This window comes from Onychomys torridus, unplaced genomic scaffold (assembly GCF_903995425.1).
Source record: "Onychomys torridus unplaced genomic scaffold, mOncTor1.1, whole genome shotgun sequence".
In the NCBI taxonomy this organism is placed as follows: domain Eukaryota; kingdom Metazoa; phylum Chordata; class Mammalia; order Rodentia; family Cricetidae; genus Onychomys; species Onychomys torridus.
Window position 1 is genome coordinate 1 of NW_023412842.1, and position 22710 is coordinate 22710.

Genomic DNA, 22710 nt, shown 5'->3' on the forward strand with positions numbered 1-22710 from the left:
CGGAAGAGAGAATAAATGAAAGCCGACAATGTTTTCATAGTATAGAGAGAGGAATCCTGGGAAACAAAGTCCATCATGGTGATACTGTAGAGAAAGACATCCTGGGAAATGACATCCAAAATTTCATGGTCCTATGGAGCAAGACATCCTGGGAAATGAGTTGTTAAATTTCATGGTGCCTTTGGAAAGGCATCCTGGGAAATAAAGTCCACATTTACTGATGCTGTAAATAATGGCATCCTGAGAAATGAAGTCCATATATAATGATGCTATAGAGAAAGGCATCAAGGAAAATGAAGTCCAGAATATAGTGATGCTCTGGAGAAAAGCATTGTGGGAAATGAAGTTAATCTTAGTGAAGCTGTAGAGAAAGGCATCCTGGGAAATGAAGTCCAGAATGTTGTGTGGTTCTAGAGAAATCCATGCTGGGAAATGAAGACTAGAATGTAATTCTGGTCTAGAAAAAGTCATCCTGGGAAATCAAGTTCAGAATGTTCTGATGCTGTAGATAAATACATTTTGGGAAATGAAGTCCTTATATAGTGATGTTGGAGAGAAAGGCGTTCTGAGAAATGAAGTTCAGCATGTACTGATGCTGTAGAGAAAGGCAGCCTGGAAAATGAACTCCAACATGTAGTGTTGCCTAGAGAAAACCATCCTTGGAAATGAAGTCCAGAATATAGTAATGTTGCAGAGAAAGGCATCCAGGGAAATGAAGTCCATAATATGATGATGCTGTAGAGACAAAATACCGTTTTTTTTTTTTTTTTTTTTTGGTTTTTCAAGACAGGGTTTCTCTGTTTACCTTTGCACCTTTCCTAGAACTCGCTTTGGAGACCAGGCTGGCCTTGAACTCACAGAGATCCACCTGGCTCTGCCTCCCGAGTGCTGGGATTAAAGGCATGTGCCACCATGGCCTGATGAGAAAAAATATCTTTCAATGGAAATTCCAAATATCATGGTGCTATGGAGAAAGGCATCCTGGGACATGGAGTTTAAAGCATTCTGATGGCAAAAAGAGGAAACAGTAACTTTCCTTATGATTCGAAAGTCATGATGGGAAATTAATTTTGATAGATGGACAATACAGAGAAAAGCATCCTGGTAAACGGAGTCCAGCACATTGTGTTGCTTTAAGGAAGATCAACCTAGGAAATGATCCAAGGGGCATGGTGGGAAATGTAGTTCCTAGTAGATGACCAATACACAGTTAGAAAACCTGGGAAATGAAGTCCAAAATGTAGAGACCCCTGACACTAAAGTAACTCTAACCCTAGCACCCCCCCCCGATGCTGACACCCTGACCCTGATCCCCAGCATAACACTGCTGAAAGCACAAGAAACCTGAAGAAGGTCAGGGCCACCTGGTGAGGGTACTAGACATCTACTGAAGAAAAAGGGAAACTCCTGAGAACACAGGACACCTGGGAAATGGAGTCCAAAATGTCATGATGCTGTGGAGAAAGGCATCCTGGGAAATGAAGCCCATATCTACTGATGCTCTAGAGAAATGCATCCTGGGTAATAGTGTCCAAATGTAGTGACATTGTAGAGAAAGGCATTCTGGGAAATAAAGTCCATTTGTACTAATACTATAGAGATAGTCATCATGGGAAATGAAGTTCAAATGTTGTGAGGCTGTAGAGAAAGGCATTCTGAGAATTGAAGTCCAGAATGTGGGGATGCTCCAGAGAATGGCATCCTGGAAAAAAAAAGACTAAATCTACTTATACTATAGAGATAGTCTTCATTGGAAATGAAGTTCAAATGTTATGAGGTTCTAGAGAAAGGCATTCTGGGAAATGAAGTCCATATGAACTAATGTTCTAGAGAAAAGCATTGTGAGAATTGAAGTCCAGAATGTTGGGAATCTCTAGAGATTGGCATCCTGAGAAATGGTTAAATAAATTACTGACGCTATAGAGGAGGCATTCTGGGAAATGAAGTCCATACATAACGATGCTCTAGAGAAATGCATCCCAGAAAATGGCCTCTAAATGTAGTGATGGTAAAGAAAATGGCATGCTGGCAAATGATGTCTGAAATATAGTGATGCTGTAGAAAAAGGAATCCTGGGAAATGAAGTCCAGGATATAATGATGCTCTAAAGAAAGTCATTTTGGGAAATAAGTTCCACATTAAGTGATGCTGTAGAGATACACATAAGGGGAAATGAAGTCCAAGAGTACTGATGCTAGAGAGAAAGGTGTCCTTGAAAATGAAGCCCAGAATGGACACATGCTATAAAGAAATGCATCCTGGGAAATGAAGTCCAGAAAGTACTGATGCTGTAGAGAAAGTCATCCTGGGAAAAGAAGTCCAGAATGTGCTGGTGCAATAGAGAAAGTTATCCTGGGAAATAAAGTCCAAATGTACTGATGGTAAAACAATAAAAATAAAAGTTAAAGGGGCATCCAGAGGAAGGAAGTCCAGAATTTGTTGATGCTGTAGAGGAAGGCATCCAAAAAATTAAGTCCCACATGTAGTGACAGTGTAGGGAAACAAATCTTAGAAAATGAAGTCCCACATGTAGTGATGCTGTCAAGAAAGACATCCTAGGAAATAAAGTTGAAATGTAATGATAATGTAGAGATAGGCACCCTGGGAAATGAAGTGCTTATGTAGTGACGCTGTAGAGAAAAGCATCTTGGGAAACGAAATCCATATGTACTGATGCTATATAAAAAGGCATCTTGGAAAATGAAGTCCATAATGTCGTGGTGCTATGAAGAAAGACATTCTGGGAAATGAGGTCCATATGTAATGATGCTATAAACAAAGTCAATCTGAGAAATCAAGACCGAGTGTACTCATGCTATAGAGGAAGGCATCATCTGAAATGAAGTCCAGGATGTCCAAGTGCTGTAGAGAAAGGCTTCCTGGGAATTGAAATCCAGAATGTAATGATGGTCTAGAGAAAGTCATCCTTGGAATTAAAGTCGAAATATAGTGATGTCATAGAGAAAGCCATCCTGGGAAATGAAGTCCAGCATGACAGATGCTGTTGAGAAAGTTTTCCTGGAAAATAAAGTCCAAATGTACTGAGGCTGTAGAGAAAGGCATTCTGGAAAATGAACTCCTGAATGTACTGATGCTCTAGAGAAAGGCATCCTGGGAAGTTAAGTTCAAATAAAATGATGCTAAAAAAATGGCATTCTAGGAAATGAAGTCCAGAATGTAATGATTCTCTAGAGAAAGGCATCCTGGATATGAATTCCCACATGTAGTGGTGCTGTAAGAAAAAGTCATCCTGGGAAATGGAGTCCAGAATATACTCATGTTCAGAGAAAGGCATCCCGAAAAATGAAGTCCAGAATGTACTGATCCTATTCTATTGCCATGATGTGTATGTAGCAGTGAGAGGACAACTTATGTGTCTGCTATCTATTCATCCTATGTGAGTTCCAGAGATGAAAACCAGGGAATCACTTGGTTGCCAGTTACCTCAATGGTACTTTTTTGTGTTTGAAATTATTTATGTATGTGCTGGCATGTGAGTGTCCATATGCCACACCTGAAGTGTAGAAATAAGAGAAAAATTAGTAGGAGTGATATGGGTTTCTAGAGTATGAACTCAGGACAGTAGGATTAGCAGCAAACACTTTTACTGACAGAATCTACTCTCTGAAATTCATTTGTTGTTTGTAGAAAGCGTTATGACACTAACACATTCAACATGCAAGAAAAAGACAAAAAGAGATATCATTATATCATTTTTATCCACAAATAGTATTTATTAGTCAGTGTCTATTTTCCATTATCTTTAAGAAATGTTTTCAATCAGAAAAAAACAATACTTTATGATTTTAATATTTCAGCTAATCTTATTTCCACATCAATGAGACAGCTCTGTTAGAAATGTCTGTGTTGCACAAGGCTGTGACCTCAACTTGATCACCATATGAAGATGGACACAAGTAGACCCCACAAAGTTGTCTTCTATTCTTCACATTTCTGTAATTGCCTACAAACCATAGTTATATTACACACATGCACGTGCGTTCGCACACACATACAGATACACAAGAATTTTTTTAAAGTAAATGTCACTGCTATTGCATTATCTGGTACCTCTATAACTCCCATAGAAGGCAATGCTTCAAGATATTATGCCAAATGGATAACTGTTGAGGACCGGCAGATGCATGGAACTTCGAATAACATATATATACAAAATATATCATGTTCTATTGGGAAATATTCAGTTGATTACTGATTACCTTAAATTATTAAATCTCTTCCAAATGAATGAAAACGTTTCTTTGGATACACACATAAGTATTTAATATTTTTATATTTTCTATTAAGTATTTTAACATTAACATTGTTAAAATATTTTGCAAAAATAATATTTCTTGATTGAAACCAGGGAATTGTGCTTGCTAGCCAAGTGCTCTACCACTGAGCTAAATCCCCACCCGGAAATGCCTTTCATTTACAAGGCTTTAATGTTATTTTGATCACCATATCAAGTTGGACAAAGGTAGACCTCACAAAGTAAATCTCTTTACCATTACATTATCTGGTATCTCTGGATAATTGCCTTAGAAGACAATACTTCAGGATGAAGTGTCAAATGCATAACAGATGATGACATTAAGATGTATGTAACTTCAAATAAGGTATACATATTCCTAGCACATCAAATTTTATAGTGAAATGTACAGTTGTTTACTAACTTAAATTTCTATATCTCTTTCAGTTAGATGAAAATGTTTCTTTGGATACATACATGAAGTCTTTAATCATTTTCATATTCTCTATGAAGTATTTTAATACTAACATCCTTAAAATGTATTTTGTAAGTAAATTGGTTGCAAAAACTCTGGGATTGGTCCAAGACTTTGGCACAAAATCATGACTTTTACAACTCCAGGGAAAGATGTTTTGACTATGTGGGGAGTCAGGCAACACCTTGAGTTGCTTAGGCCATCTCTGACAGCTGGAACTTCAATAAGACAGTTCAGCACTTGAGGGAGAGTTATCCTGGAGACCTCAAGCTGCTCTGCCCTGAAGGTGTCCTGGACACCTGGAGATGTTTAGCCCACCTCTGATGGCTGTAACTGCAAGGAGACAGTTCAGTCCTGGAGGGCAAGTTAATCCAGATACCTCAAGCTGCTCACAACAACAACTCTTCCCTGAAGGTGTCCTGGATGCCTGGAGCTGTTTATCTCAAACATGGAGGGAAGATTTTCTGACTTCTCAGGAAAGGCAGGCTTGGGACTGCTTCAGCAGGGAAGGGTATCCTAACTGTTCAGGAAAGTCAGAGATTCCTGACTGTTGGGGAAATTCAGGCTACATCTGGTGTGATAGGTGATGGTCTACCTGCGGGATAGAGCAATCCTGCTCTTCTCCTGGAGAGATGCTGCAGCTGAGTTTTGCTCAGCTCCCACTTAAGGGGGCTTCCTAGAAAAGCCCTACTTCTCTGGCCAAAGAAATTACAAAAATGTAGCAATCTACTCTGGCTCAGGAGAAAAATCTTGCTTTTCAGCTCTTTTGCTCTGTCTACTCAGCAAGGATCTTCCATTCAGCTCTCCCTTCCTCAAACCACTATAAGCTATCTCAGCAAAGCTTTTCTGTTCAGGTCTCCCTTGCTCAATCCACTATGGGATATCTCAGCAAGGTTCTTCTATTCAGCACCCCCTTGCCCAATCCAACTTGGGATGTCCCAACAAGGTTCTTCTGTGCACCAGTGAATGAAGGTCTTCACAACCCAAAACACTATTGAAAAAGAAATTAATTAGGAACAAGGAGTCCAGGAGAGTAGGTGCTTCTACAAGGGTGGAGACAACAACTCTCAATTGACCAGGCACAGCAGTTTATATAGGATGTTTTGGGGATGAATTCAACCAATCAGTTTTCTTTTTTCTGCCCAGGGAGTGGCCAGTATTGTGGGCTAGGGAAAGAGATGGTCCTGATTACAGAGACAAATAGTTTTCCTTTCACGGGTCTTTCTTGGCTTTTTGACACTGCCTTCAAGGCCAGGGCTCATCTCTTTCACTGACTCTGATGCTAGGGACCAAGAATGTTATTTTGGCACCAGTTTCAGAGTCAGGGCATGTTTCCTTGTTTCATTTTTCTGGCTCAGGTCCAAAACACAAGGTGTGTTTCTTTCCCTGGTCCTGGGTTCTAGGTACAGGATTGTACTGTCCTCTTCTGTGATTGGTTGGTTTCACAAGTCAGTTGACCAGGGGCAGAGAAGGCTAGTTTGAGCCAAACTGTTTTTCATTCACTGGGCATATCTGAACCATCATTTTCTAGTTCTGGGTTCCAGGGTCATGGTGGATTTCTTTTGCCAACTCATTACCCCTACAGTTTTGACAAAACAACAATCAATGGCAGTACATCATCTACACTTAGAATTGTACTCAAGGATCATATATTCTAATGTATACATGACTAATTACTGACATTCAAGCCAGGCTGGATAACAAACGTTTCAAGTGCATTTGTGAATATTAAATATTACAAATACAACCATTAACAAAATTCCATCACCCTTATACAAACACCCTTACTTGGAAAGTGTGATCACATACTGCCTGAGAGTTAAAGTAAAATGAATTACTTCCATGACAGCCATTCCATTCTATACAAGGCAACAGATAAATACCCCTGAATAAGGAAAAGTGTAAAACAAGATGAACAAAAGCCACAGAAAGAATAGAAGGACCACAAAATAAACTTTACTAATTGAATTTGCCACATATATCCCACACATCAAAGTCTTTCTCATATGCTGCCAAATAGAAGCCACAATGGCTTCCTCACATCGGTTTTAGTGATACTTGTTAATAATTTATTTACTTCAAATCTACAATGAAAAGACTTAAAGTTTTTTTTTTTCATTTGAAACCTAAAACAACTGTGATACCTGAAGTGTTAAGCAAAGTTCATTCCCTGGACCAAGATCAGGTTTTGGATGACTTCCAGTAATTCTTGCAACAAGAAGCTCCAAGGGTCTAACCTACATGGGAACCAGAATGCACATACATATATCCAGAGGAAGACACAAACACACACACACACACACACACACACACACACACACACCATAATTAAAACAGAAATAAACCATTAAAATAATTATCAATCATGAATGTTTTTCTGTTATCATTCTCATAACATGGGTTTTGAGGCATCTAAATGATTACAGAGTTTTTCTCCATCATGAATTGGTCCATATAATAGAAAGCAAGCATCAAGTCTTGAAGTCTGAGTAATCTCTCATCTTCAATCTGTGATATCATTTGAGAAAATTTTGAAAATGGTACACTGCAGGAAGAAATCAGTCATGAGGGTTGTCCTGAGCATTGACATCTGCACACCATTTCCAATTTACACATTTGCTTATTGCTGCAGGACAAGAAGGTGAATTCTTAGCTGTTCTTTTAGCTGCCATATCTGACACTTGTTTCCATGCCACTTTTAAGAGCTTCATGTATTGCTGTGGAACCCAGGGCCAAATTAAACCCTTTTCTAAATTCACATAGATATGTTCTATTATCAAAGCAACAGAAAAGGCATATCTATGAAATTTTAGACCAGAATTCATTATCTCATGTATTTGAACAGAGGTATGAAATCTAGCATGTTACTTATCATTTAAATTTATAGGCCTTTTGTCCATATTTGTTGAAATATGTAAACAAAATAAAAAGAGATATTATAATGATTATTCAGTAATAGACACATTTTAGATTTTTTTCCTAAATAATTCACTTTTTGCAATTGAATTTAAGTATGTTGGCTGAGGATCATAACAATTTATATATAGTCAGATTTCCTTTGGTATGAGTTTCTTTCAAATCTTCAAAGTATAATGTCATATTGAAATGCTTTAAGAGACCAATTGCACACTAAAATTTTACAGTTACAGGGTTACTTTGTGTTTTTACTAGGCATTACCACATTGATTATACTCATAGGGTTTCTCTCCAATATGTGTTTTTATATAGGGTTGAGCAAGGGCTTTACCACACTGTTTAAATTCATAGGGTTCTTGTCAATTATGTGTTCTTTCATGAAATTGAAGAGTGTTGTGATGTACAAAGGCTTTACCACACTGATTGGAATTGTATGGTTTCAATCCAGTACGTGTTCTTTTGTCTTTGAAGATGAGAGTGATGAGCAAAGACCTGTAAAACACTGATTACATTCATAGGGTCTCTCTCCAGTATGTGTTCCCTTAAGTACTTGAAATTGACCGGGCTGTGCAAATACTTACCCACATTGTATATATTCGTAGGGTGTCTCTCCCGTATGTGTTCTTTCATGCAACTGAAGAGAATTGTGATGAGCAAAGGCTTTACCCATTGTTTACATTCATAAGTGTCAAAGAGAAAGATGTCAGGAACCAAACATGAAACATGGAGTAGTATTAGCCGGGCAAGAGAACAAGTTACAAGACCACTGCCCTTCCCCAGAACAGTAACACCTGTTGACTAACCAGAGGCTCCCAAAGATAAGAAGACAATTCACAATCAGGTGTCATGACAACCAAGCGGAAAGAGCATGCCATTGTCAGGTAGCCTACCAACAGAATAAATGGCCCCTTTCCAGTGACGTTAGCTGACATCTTGCAGTTGCACGATTTGCACTTCTCCCATGTACTGCACCCCTTCCACTCCTCTTCCCCTTCCCTCCTTCCTGTCCCATCCCCTCCAATGCTATGTAAGTCTTGCTGAGAAAAATAATATTTGCAGCATCATCAGAATCCTATCTTGCTGTTGTCTTTCGTGTCCCATGTTCCTTTCATTTGCTCCAACAGATGAGTTGCACCTTTGAAACCTGGCTTGCTGGGGCACATATGGTTTCTCTCTAGTATGTGTTCTCTTATGTACTTGTAGATGACTGGGCTGTGCAAATGCTATCCCACATTGTATACATTCATAGGTTTTCTCTCCCATATGTGTTCTTTGATGCAACTGAAAAGAATTGTGAAGAGCAAAGGCTTAACCACATTGTTTGTATTCTAGAATTTCTATCCATGATGTGTTGTTTCATGTAATCGAAGACAACTGTTTCAAGTAAAGGCTTTACCACACTGATTACATTCATTGTGTTTCTCTCCAGAATGTCTTCTTTTATCTACTTGAAGAGAACCGGGATGTGCAAAGACTTTACCACACTGATTACATTCATAGGGTTTCTCTCCAGCATGTGTTCTTTTATGTACTTGAAGATGACTGCACTTTGTAAAGGCTTTACCACATTGATAACATTCATAGGGTTTCTCTCCACTATGTGTCCTTTCATGCATTTGAAGAGTACTCTTTTGAGCAAAGGTTTTACCACACTGATTACATTAATAGGGTTTCTTTCCAGTATGTGTTCTTTTATGTACTTGGAGATGATTGGACTGTGCAAAGGTTTACCACATTGTTTACATTCATATGGTTTCTTTCCAGTATGTGTTCTTTTATGTACTTGAAGAAGACTGGAATGTGCAAAGGCTTTACCACACTGATTACATTCATAGCGTTTCTCTCCAGTATGTGTTCTTTCATGTAATCAAAGAGCACAGTATTGAGCAAAGTCTTTAGCACAATGATTACATTCATAAGGTTTCTCTCCAGTATGTGTTCTTTTATGTATTTGAAGAGAATTGTGATGTGCAAAGGCTTTACCACATTTTTTGCATTCATAGGCTTTCTCTCCAGTATGTGTTCTATTATGTACTTTAAGATATTTGTGATGTGCAAAGGCTTTACCACATTGTTTACATTCATAGGGTTTCTCTCCAGTATGTGTCCTTTTATGTACTTGAAGATAACTGCGATGTGCAAAGACTTTACCACACTGATTACATTCATAGGGTTTTTCTCCAGTATGTGTACTTTTATGTACTTGAAGATGACCAGGCTGTGCAAAGGTTTTACCACATTGTTTACATTCATAGGGTTTCTCTCCAGTATGTGTTCTTTTATGTATTTGAAGATGACCAGGCTGTGCAAAGGCTTTACCACACTGATTACATTCATAGGGTTTCTCTCCAGTATGTGTTCTTTTATGTACTTGAAGATGACCAGGCTGTGCAAAGGCTTTACCACACTGATTACATTCATAGGGTTTCTCTCCAGTATGTGTTCTTTCATGTAATTGAAGAGCACAGTATTGAGCAAAGTCTTTAGCACAATGATTACATTCATAGAGTTTCTCTCCAGTGTGTCTTCTTTTATGTACTTGAAGATGACCAGGCTGTGCAAAGGTTTTACCACATTGTTTACATTCATAGGGTTTCTCTCCAGTATGTGTTCTATTATGTACTTTAAGATATTTGTGCTGTGCAAAGGCTTTACCACATTGTTTACATTCATAGGGTTTCTCTCCAGTATGTGTTCTTTTATGTACTTGAAGATGACTGGAACGTGCAAAGGCTTTACCACATTGTTTACATTCATAGGGTTTCTCTCCATTATGTGTTCTTTTATGTATTTGAAGATAATTTTGCTGTGCAAAAGCTTTACCACATTGTTTACATTCATAGGGTTTCTCTCCAGTATGTGTTCTTTTATGTATTTGAAGATAATTTTGCTGTGCAAAGGCTTTACCACATTGTTTACATTCATAGAGTTTCTCTCCAGTGTGTCTTCTTTTATGTACTTGAAGATGACCAGGCTGTGCAAAGGTTTTACCACATTGTTTACATTCATAGGGTTTCTCTCCAATATGTGTCCTTCTGTGCAATTGAAGAGTACTGTTTTGAGCAAAGGCTTTACCACACTGATTACATTCATAGGGTTTCTCTCCAGAATGTTTTCTTCTATCTATTTGTAGAATTTTACATTGAGTAAAGGCTTTGCCACTTTGATTACACCCATAAGGTTTTTTAAGGTTATGTGTAGTTTCATGCCTGTGAAGATGTCTGTTTTGTGCAAAGGTTTTACCACAATGATTATATTCATAGGATTTCTCTCCAGTAAGTGTTTGTTCATGCCTTTGAGGATGAGTGTGACATACAAAGACTTTACCACACTCAGTATATTCACGTGCTTTCTCTGTACTATGATTTCTTTTATGCCTGCAAGAACAATTGAAACATTTAAAAACTTTATCACATTCATTGCATTGCTGAGTCTTTATATCTGCAAGAATTAATTTTACAATTTGTCTAAATATAAAGAGAAATGAGATCTTAAGGTTTTAACATGTTATTTACACTCCTGTTCATCCCCTGCATTAAGGATGGCTTTGCATATTTGAACATGCCTGTGATGATAAGAGCCTTTATTACTGGCTCATATTTATGGCATCATTTTTCTTTGAGGTTTTTCACATATTTAAAGAGAATTTGGACATTTACCTCATTTATTCCATTGATAAAGTTTCCTATACTGTAAGTTCCTGCTACATGTTCATCGTTAACCAGGACAAACAGAAGCATTTAAACAGTCTTAGTACTCATAGGGCATTTTTGTGGTGTGCTTGTTGAACTATTCTGAATGAAGTTGGAAACCTTGTTGTTTGTAAACTTGAATCACATTCAACAAGTTATATTCAACATTGAACTATGATATATCTTCTAATTGTTCTGAGATTGAAAGATGTACATTGCTTCTTTCCATATTCTTATGTTCATAGAGCTGGTATCATGAGTGACATATGATATAACATATAAAGAAAGATTAAAAACAATAATATTTTCACATTTCATTTACAGTTGGACGTTCTGTTCCTCATCAACATGTGGTATAGGGAATAATGTTTCTCTACAACCCCCCCCTTAACTCTTGAATCTAACTACCCATCTAACTAAAATTAGCAAGACAGAACAACTATATAAGTAACTATATTATAGACTATTTGCTTATTTCAAGGTTGTACATATATTCTTATCACATATTCAATGAGTATAATTTTGTTATATAAATGCTATGAAACTAAATGGATTGTCAGTTGTAAACCATAGCTTTGATGAAGCTATTATTCAAATGTTGATTTCTGTTAAGCCATTGATTTTTGTGTTCCTTCTTAAAAGAATCACTTGCAAACACAATTCACTTTTCTGCCATTGAGGTACATGTGTTTATGAGCATTTATTGATCAACAATGTATTTTAAGCTGTGATTATTTACACTGCTTCATCTAATTAAAACTTCCAGATAAATTATATATATCCAGAAGCCCATTTCTATCAGCTTTCACAAGAAAATTACCTTCCATGTTTTTGAGAACTTTGACAATGTTCTTCAACTTTAAGATCTTCCCAATTGTAGCCTAAGATATAGGACAAGAATCATATATGAATTATTACAAGAAACTGAAAATTTTACATTAATATCTTCAGATATTCTCAGAATGAAATCTGACTTATTCAGCTCATTCTTTCACATTCTCAATCAGAATTGTAGAAGAGCATCAATAATCAATCAATAGGTATCCCCTTATTTAAAATATGAAGGAAAATTTACAGTATTACCTATAGCAATGAGGTTCATATAGGTCTCCAGCATCACATCTTTGTAGAGATTCTTCTGTGAAGGATCCATCAATGCCCACTCTTCCTGAGTGATGTTGACATGCACATCATTATAGGTCACTGCATTCTAAAATATGCCATACATAAATGTGCCATCCAGATGTATAAAACAAAAAGCATGATATAACATTGTAAATGTGTGCTTCTTTGACAATATAGCCACACAATTCTGGTGACTGCCACACGTATTTTATGACTCAGACATTACAATGAAATCATCAAGTTACTTCACAAACAAACTCAATAGGAGGTTTACAACAATTATTTATGAATGCTTGGAATTGGATATCGTCTTGCAAGAGAAATTCCTATTAACAGAGTTAGAGAGACAAGAAAAGACTTCAACAGTACTGAGCACATATCAAAGAAATTGCATGAACCATTACTAAATACAACAAAAATTTGTAAGCTGAGTGTAATGGCTCATGCCTTTAATCCCAGAACTTAGAAGGTAGAAGCAGATATATGTGCTTCTGAGTTGAAAGTTACCCTCGTCTATGTAATCAGTTATAGGACAACAAAAAAGTAAATATTAAGAACCCATCTGCACTTTAACTTCCATCAAACAAACAAAAAGATAAGATGAACTCGGAGATTGTTTTACTGAAGTTCCTAAAAGGAGTCAGGCATTCACTCTAGTTCTGTATTCATCTTCTAAAAATCTGAATTGCTCCAGTTTAAATTGTACTTTCATAAATCTTACTAAAATGGCTGTGCATTTAAACAGTTACAAATGGAAAGATGATTACATTTGAAATATCATTGTTGGTCATAAATAATCAATACAGGGAAGAAGAGATGGTTGAGAAGTTCAGAACTCTTACTGGTCTTGTATGTATTGGGGGTCATTATTGGGCAATGTTGGCCAACCTTCAATCTCAGCATGTGGGAGCAAATGTCAGGTGAATCTATGAGTTGGAGGTCAACCTGGTTAACAGAGCTACATTTAGTAGAGTCAGGGCTACTCAGAAAAAGTTTGTGTTCAGGAACAAAAATAAAAACTACAAAATTTAGAAAAACCTGGGTAGTAAAATGGCTTAGAATTGACTATCAAATCCACCAATTGTATCTTATCTGATTTAGTGACACTATGCATACTGATGGTGAAGTCATGACAGCACAAGAAGGAAGCTGGCTGATTCATTTCACCCACAATTTAGTAGAAACACAGAAAAGGAAATGGGTTGAGGGCATCACCACCACCAATGATATATTTCCCTTTTTTTTAAATTTATTATATTTGTGTTTTAATTTTACATATCAGCCATTGGTTCCACTATCCTCCCGTTCCCTCTGGTGGCCAACCTTCACCCGACACCCTCCCCTCCATTCCCATCTCCTCCAGGGCCAAGACACCCCTGTGGATTCATTTAAACATGGTGGATTCAGTACAGGCAACTCCAGTCCCATCCTTCCAGGCTGAGCATAGTGTCCAGGTTCCTACTCCTGAAGGATCCACTAGCAACCCAAGGAAAGTCACCAAGGAGAGAAACATGTTCAAATACCTCATCCTATCTGGGAGCTTTACATTCAGTTGACTAGATTCTGACCCAGGTCATTTTAGGTTTAGGATCATCCATGAAAAAATGCATTTAGTCATTTCAATGATGCTCATAGTCTGCAACAGCCCCTACACTGTTCAAATACACAAAATTTCTTTTGACACTCAAGACCAATTCTGGACTGTGTCATCTTATAAAATCAAAGAACATGTTAAATCTTCCCAACATACAAATGACACAGAAAACCCATGTTCATTCCAAAGAGGAATTGAGACATAGTGAGGAAAGAAAACAGGAAGATTGAAACCCCACAGGACAACAATCAAATCTACTATTTCTGCATCAGACACATGGGGCTTCATTTTCAAAGGGCTTAGATTTCTATCTCACCACAACTTCCTATTCATCTCTCTCTTTGGTTACTTCTACTCCATTTATGCAGCTAGTTCTCCATGAAAGATGACTCATAGCCTAAGTATCTCAACATCTTATAGTCTCAAAATACAACCCAAATGATAGAGGTTCTTAAAAAGAAATGAATAAATCTCTTAAATAAATTTATGAAAGCACAAACAATTGGAGTAAAGAAATAAAGAAATCAATAAAGCCAAGAAAAAACAAACAAATAGTTGAAGGAAACAAATAAATCTGTTTAAGACCTCAAATGAAAACAGAAACATTAAAGAAAACAGAAACTGGGGTTATTACACAAATGAAAAGTGTAGGACAAAAAACAGGAAGTACAGACCAAGTTTCACCAATAAAATAGAGAAATAGAAGAAGGAATATCAGGCACTAGGGATACAATAGAAGAAATAGACACATCAGTCAAGAAAATGTTCAATAAAGAAATTTCTTGACAAAAAACAACCAGGTAATCTGGGAAGACGTGTTTCAGGGACTATGTGGGTCCACCTCTCAATAGCCCCATCCCAGGGTCCAGAAAAAGTATATAACCAGTGGGTAATTTAATCTTTCATGACAGGAAATGAGTCTACATACAATAAACTTTTTATTCCATACACCTTATTCTTCTGAGCCAGTTTCTTTGTCTAAACTCCTATTCTGCACTCTTACCTAGCATCTTTCTTACCTGATTCATTTCTGCATTTATCTTCTTTCACCTCTAAGTTCTATCTTAATTCTCTCATCTCAGTTCTGCCCCATCTAGGTTCTCATCCATCTAGTCCTTTTCCATATTAACTACTCTCCCATCTCCTTCCTTGTCATCTTGTGCTTCCTTATCTGGCATCTTCTGTCTTGTTGCTCTAGTACTCTCTTGTAGCCCTTCAATCTAGTTCTTTCCCATTTCCATACATTCCTCTCCAGTTCTTAACAGTCTAGTTCTTCTACCCTCTTTTCTCTTCTCCGACCACCCCACTCTGAAAATAGAACCTCACTTTCATTCCTTTGACCCTTATCTCTCCAAGATATCTCTGCTCCTGCTGTTTCTGGCAAGTGTGCTCAGACATTAGACAAGTAGGCTAGGCAGGTTCCATCATAGCTAGATGTACCTTAAGTAGGTATCCTTTAGTTCTGAGTTAATTGTTATGGTGAATCTAAAACAACCAATAAGACTTTAGAAATGAGAGGGGAGAGGGGCAGGTATACTGGCCAGTGAGTTGAATAGAAATCTAGTCTTTGAAATCAGGTCAAGAACAGCCAGAACTACACATTAAGAACCATGTCTTCATGGCAAAAAATCAACAAAAAAGACAGAAAAAACTCAGAGGATTTTACTGAAGTTTCTAGAAAGAGTTATGCATTTATTACAGTTCTGTTTTCTTCTTTAAGAACATGAAGTGCCCCAATTCAAACTGTAACATAAGTAAGATTTTGCTAAAAGGCACTGCAAACAGTTATAAATGGACAGATGAAAACATTAGCAATATAAATGTTGATCAAATATAATCAACACAGGGCAGGAGAGATGTTATAGCAGCAAAGTGCCCTTGCTTGTTTGCATGGAGGTGTGCTCAATTGCCCTTGCTTAATTGGGGGCTCACAACTATTCCTTTTTGCAACCTCAGGGTTTGTAAGACCATCATTTGGTCACTGAGAGGACCAGGTATCCATGTGATGTATATCCATGCACAGTGGTAAAATATTCATATTCACTTAAAAATTCAAACAAAACACAACGCAAAAAGGTCATGCACCTGCTATCCAATGACTCAGAAGGCTCAGGCAGTATGAGTGTCATGAGTACATGCCATCCTGAGAAACAGAATGACACCCTCTGCCTAATTGTAAAGTAAAATATATGTCTGAAAATCTGTAAAACAACATATGTTTGACATGTACAAAAACCTACATCTCAAGCCCATCACCTAATAGTATTAAAACAAAAAAACTAGGAATGTTGGCCCTCCTATCATCCCAGGATGTAGGGGCCAGAATTAAAGAGATCTCTGGGTTTGGGGCTAGCCTAGCATACAGAGCTCCATTCAGGACAGCCAGGACTACATAGATAAACCTTGTCTTCAAAAATATACAAAGAAAAAAAATTTAAAAGAGCAGCAAATGCCTCAGCACTGAATAGCAATTGTTTCTATTGATTCCTATGTGAGGAATGTCATCCAGAAAGTCTCCTCCTACTCAAGGTTTCAAAAGCATTTTAAAGAAATCACCAAGAAGAAATGTGTTTCCAAATACAATACCTACTCTGGGAGGATTTTCAATCAATTACATTCTGACCCAAGTCATTAATGCTCATGGTCGTTCATGAAGAAAATGTATTTAGTCACTTCAGTGATCCTGATAGTCTGCAACAGCCCTTACATTGTTCAAATGTCCAAAGTATCTTCTGATACTCAACATGATCTCTTGACAGTGACATCTTGTAAAATTAGAAGAGTTACATCTTTTGAACATACAATGGCACACAGTCCCATTCTCATTGAAAACAGTGAGGGAAGGTTGAACCAAGAAGAGACTGAATCACAACAAGTAAAACAACAAATCCTGTATCTCTGTCTCAGATTCAAGGGGCTTTAGTTCCCAAGAGCTTAGATGGCCATTTCTCTTCAACTTTCCATGCATCTCTGTCTCTGGTTACTTCTACACCCTATACACAGCTACGTCTACATGGAAGATGCCTCATAGCTGAAGAATCTCAACATCTTGTGGTCACAATGCAACCGAGATGTCATGATTTCAAATGTATTTCTGATTAATTATGGATATACCACCCAGGCTGAATAACAAACCACTCAAGAGAATCTGTGAAGACATAAAACCAAAAGCAGGGACAAACTCTCAAAGACACCAGTTTGGGGATATTATGAATAAAGCTGCTATGAACATAGTTGAGCAAGTGTTCTTGTGGAAGGATGGAGAAGCATCTTTTGGGTATATGTCCAAAAAAGTTATAACTGGGTCTGTAGATAGGTCAATAGCTAATGTGTGAAGGAACCACCATATTAATTTTAAAGCTGTACAAGTTCCCACTCCCCCCAGCAATAGAGGAATGTTCCCTTTACTCCACTTCCACACCAGAACATGATGTTTCATGTGGTATTAATCTTACCCATTATGACAGGTTAAAAATAAATCTCAAAGTACATTTTTAGCACATCCTTGATGGCTAAGTGTGGAACTTTTTTTTTTTAATTTTTTCTTAGCCATTTTAGATTCCTCTGCTGAGAATTCTGTGTTTAGATCTGTACTTCATTCGTATTCGTTATTTGGTTTGTTCATGTCTAGTTTCCTGAGTCCTTATTATACTAGGTGAGACAACTGAGGAACACAACATGATATGTACTCATTTATAAGTGTGTATTAGCTGTTAAGTAAAGAGTAATCACAGTGCAACCCAGAAAGCCAGAGAAGATCAGTAACAAGACAGCTGTAGTGAGGGATGCATAGATCTCCCTAGAAAGAGGAAATAAAATAGATTTTGTGGGTGGATGGGCAGCAGGTGTAGGAATGATCAGAAGAGGAAGGAAAGGACAGAGGGAGAGAATACATGGAAAGATGATTGGAATATGGGAGGTTTTAGGGGGCAACGTAAAAATCTAGTTCACTGGAAATTTCCAGGAAGCTATGAGTGTGACTGAAGTGAGGACGCCAAGTAATTGAGAATACAGAACCAGAACTTGACAGATTCTGTAGCCACACAAGTCTCCCAGTGGTGATAACAATCAAGCCAAAAAATATTTGAACCAAACTTGTCCTGCCTGCATGATACGCTGGGGCAACAGCAGCTCAGAGCTTGTATAATGCCCAACCAATGACTGGTGTAACTTGAGGCCACAAGAGGGAGCCCATGACCAACACTGCCTGGATGTTCAAGAACTGGAAGTCAAATGGCTCAGAGAATTAAGGGAGGACCAAATACCAAAGATGGCAAAGAAAAAGTCAAGGAAATGATTCCAAATCTATTCTACTATAAACAGAGAATGGTGCCTGTTTCACCACTGGAATGCCATCTGAAACAACCTAGTAATTTCCTTTGCAAAACACAGATATTTCACTTCTTTGTTTCTTTTTCGCTGGAGATATGCATGAGTTATCAATAGTAAACATGCAACAAAATCAATATTTTATCTAAGAAATCAGCCCATTGCTTTTAACTATGGCTTACTCAGTTTCTTTGAGAATGGAGAAAGTAAGAAAGATTTGGAGCCAAAATATTGTAGAAATGACCTCTGGCTATATTTTTTATTGAGTCCAATTTCCCAATGAAATGCTAAGACCTTGACCTCCACTTCATTACTCTCAATTCTCCCTTCTCAGCAGTCCTACAAGATTGGCCACTTAAGTCTGTGTAAAGTTTTCTATGGCTTTTTGCCATCTAAAATCTTAATATCTTCAACATTTCTCCAAAAGTCATCAATCCTAGGACCTATGCTGCAACAAACTCACTTGTGATGTCCTATGTTTTGTGCTAACTTTCTTGTTTCTTGCTGTGATTAAATTTTCCATCTGAAAGTGTCTTAGGTAATAAAAGGGTTTATTTGGATATTACTGTATCATAACCCATCAATGTGGGAGCTTAGAATAGAAACTCAAGCTAGCACCTGAAGTCAAAAATCCATGGAGAAACTTTGTTGTTTCTCTTGCCTGGCCACTGTCTTGTGTCAGCTACCTTTCATATCCAGCCCAGGCCCACTTGCTTACGGATATTGCCATGCTCAATGGAAGAGGCTTCCTACATTAATCTCCAATCAACACAATCTCTCAACCACACAGTAACCAGCAATTCTGATCTGGGCACAATCTCAGTTGATGTTCCTCCAAATGACTCAAGGCTAAATCATGTAGATAGCAAAAGTTAATTAAGAAAAAGAGACAATGATACCTCACAAGGTTTTAGAAACTCAAAATCAATGTATTAATTAACTATATCGATCATTTAACCAGAAACAAAATGAAATATGAAGATAGCGACAACTGGAAACACACACATGTCTAGGAATGAGGATAAAAAAAGGCTCTAAGTTTAAAAAAAAACTAAGTGTTCTGTACACATATCTCACAAACAAACAAAAAACATCAAGGGAATCATAACATAATAATGTAAATTTTTGTGAACACAAAAATTGGTGAAGGTTCATAATTTTCCAGAGAAACAATCTAATTAGATGCCAATAAAACTAAAAACATAGATAGCTCCTGTAGTGGATAGGCATCCCAGCATTGGCCTGGAAGTTCCAACCCCCACTGAGGCTTCGGTAATGGTCACACCCACAAGGCGGGGCAGAGGAGGAAGCAGAAGACGAAGGATCGGGAAGAACTCACTCTCTTGGTTTCGGGACGCCGGACGCGAGAGGTGGACCGAGCAGAGTTCTCCAGAGAACGCCGCCGCCGGACTACCCTCTACCTTGCCAGACTCTACGACCTACCCCTTCATTTGTAAGTTACCCCACAAAATAAACTTTCCTTTTAACTACGTGGAGTGGCCTTAATAATTCCATCAATATCTGGCGCCCAACGTGGGGCAAATTCCAAAGGCCCAGGCGGCTCGCTACCTCAGCCTCCTCCTGGCTGGCAGCTGGCGGGCACCTAAAAATGCCTGCAAAGTTCCATTTAACCAGGGGATGCCTACACGGTCCCATTCCCGAAAAAGGGAACAACAAGTCGGGTGTCAGTTTCCTGGCTTAGCCCCCAGACCAGCGAAAACCGCTGTGAGTGAGGCATTCCCACTCCTCCCTGAGTGCCGGCTCCTCCAGGATAATGGAAATACCCATCTTCCAGAAATCATAAGGCCTTGGATATCCGGATGTTTACAGCAGAAAGAAAGAATCTATTGGTACCAATCTACACAGGGTAAGATATCACTGTCTAACATCTATATCTCTATCAATCTAGAATAGTTGTGGTTCCAATTTAATCATAAACCAAGCTGGCTTTGGAGATGGAACTGGCTCACTCCTTCTCTAAACCCAAGCATATTGATAAAAGAAAAGGTTGAGAGATTCTTCAGTCCCATATCATGAGAGCCCTCTGGCGTGAGACAGAAGGAAACCAATTATAAGGAACCATTATCTTCAAGATTCTAATTCTCTCCATGCTTACTCTTGATTTCTTGGAATCCTTTCTTACATGTCATGACATCTTTAAATCCAAACCTTCCATTCTGATAAAAAATAAGTTTTTTCCAATAGCAATCTCTGAAGTCTCCAGAAGGAAGATGGGGCCCCAACAACGACAACAACTCTACCCAATCCAGAATGATGCCATGGTAATCATCATCATACTACACTTCTTGCCAAAATTTCAGACAGCCTTACCCATTACTCTGAGAGTTGCTGCAGAATCTACAGTTAGTCTACCTGAGATTTAACTATCTGAGCTTTCTCACAATACCCAACAGAGATACCATCGCTCCCTAAACAGCAGGAAGCAATTCTAAGAAAACGACGCCCCTTCTCCCTAAGGTTCATATTTCTCAGGGTTATGGTTCTATGGTTGGGGGTGGAAGAAACTGTTAAACTCAGTACTCTCCTTAAGGAAAGAAAATATGTCTCAAAAAAAAAAATGGGAAAAGAAGAAATGGAATGAATAGGTATAAGATATTATGGTAGACTGTCATATACATTAGTAAACAAATTTAGTAATATAGCAGCCTTTGCACTGTTATGAATTCTTATATGTTGATAAAATTATAAACCTTTTACATTCCTATTTAAGATAATTTGTATATTGATACAAATACAGAACTATGTTTGTTATATTGTACACATATTTTTACTCTCATGTGAAATATTTGTATATTGATACAAATGTGAATTTATATCTGTCATACTGTATGTATGTTCTACTTCTGTTTAAGATATTCTGTATACTGATATATATTTAGGATTATTATCATATTGCATATTGCACTATACATTCCTACCTCTGTTAAAGTTATTTTGTGTATTGTCACAATTTAAAGTCATTGTCCTTTTACTGTACATCTGCTCACAGACTGTTTGCCTTATTTATAGGAAGCTTAGTCCTTAGGTTGTTTAGGTAGATAAGACTTACATAGTTATTGTCACCTATGCTTGTCATCTCTATAATTATGTTAGTTAGGTTATCCAGATTTATAAATACATAGGTCAGATGGACAGGTAATCTTCAAACACTTCATGGACCTAGAGAACATGGCATTTAAATAACTTAGAATTCTGTTGACATGAGACATAACTGCTCCTGGCAGCACCAATTTGATCCCGAGAGAATGTTGGGCTTCTAAGACATTTCCATTTGGAAGTTTGTCTTCTTGGCACAAAATGGCCTACTGGGCAAAGAACTGCCCTTGCCTCAACTGCTGACAGTACAAATGCTGTCCTTTCTGGACAAGTGGGACACAAGGAAAGCGACCACTATACTTTGCCAAGACAGGGTAAGATGGTCTTTCAGAATTCCTGCTTCTGAAAATGGTCTGTCAGATACTCTAGGCCTGTAGCCAATTTGAATGCACCAACGATACTGAGAAACATTAGGTGACTGTCCAGGCTGCTAGCTGTCTCTGTCTACTCTTGCAAGACTCCCGAAAGTTGCTTGCGTCCTTCTCTCATTTCTCAGATAATATTATATTCCTTCTCAGGTCTTTGATGAGGTTGGAGATTAGCAGTTATAGTTACAACTTAGTATATATACATATATAATATCTTAGATAGGATATATTAGGTATTAGACTCAGGTTCTTTAGGATAGGACACCTTTTGGAATGATCTTTGTAACACGCCACCTATCCATGCCCTAGACTTCCCTGGATTTTACTATGTGTTTTTTGCTTGATATTGTTTGTACTTATTGTAATTCCAACTTATCTAGGTCATTATCCCTCATTACTCCTGGACAATATTTGATAACCATCTCTTTGTATATAGTCTTGTATTAGGTTAGAACTTTCTTATTTAGACAAAAGGGGGAGATGTAGTGGATAGGCATCCCAGCATTGGCCTGGAAGTTCCAACCCCCACTGAGGCTTCGGTAATGGTCACACCCACAAGGCGGGGCAGAGGAGGAAGCAGAAGACGAAGGATCGGGAAGAACTCGCTCTCTTGGTTTCAGGACGCCGGACGCGAGAGGTGGACCGAGCAGAGTTCTCCAGAGAACGCCGCCGCCGGACTACCCTCTACCTTGCCAGACTCTACGACCTACCCCTTCATTTGTAAGTTACCCCACAAAATAAACTTCCCTTTTAACTACGTGGAGTGGCCTTAATAATTCCACCAATAAGCTCCACTGAAAAAATCAAGACACAAAGACACACCTACAAATACATATAAT

General features: G+C 37.9%; 1 protein-coding gene across 1 annotated transcript; it reads right to left on the bottom strand.

Annotated features, from left to right (window-relative positions):
- Positions 1–8959: 8959 nt before the first annotated feature.
- LOC118575909 (zinc finger protein 844-like) lies at positions 8960–20416 on the bottom strand (the record flags this gene model as incomplete). Its single annotated transcript, XM_036176270.1, is given in 3 exon segments — positions 8960–9246; positions 9414–10258; positions 20353–20416. Coding segments are annotated over 3 exon segments (1196 nt in total), but the record flags the coding sequence as incomplete, so codon positions are not given.
- Positions 20417–22710: the final 2294 nt, after the last annotated feature.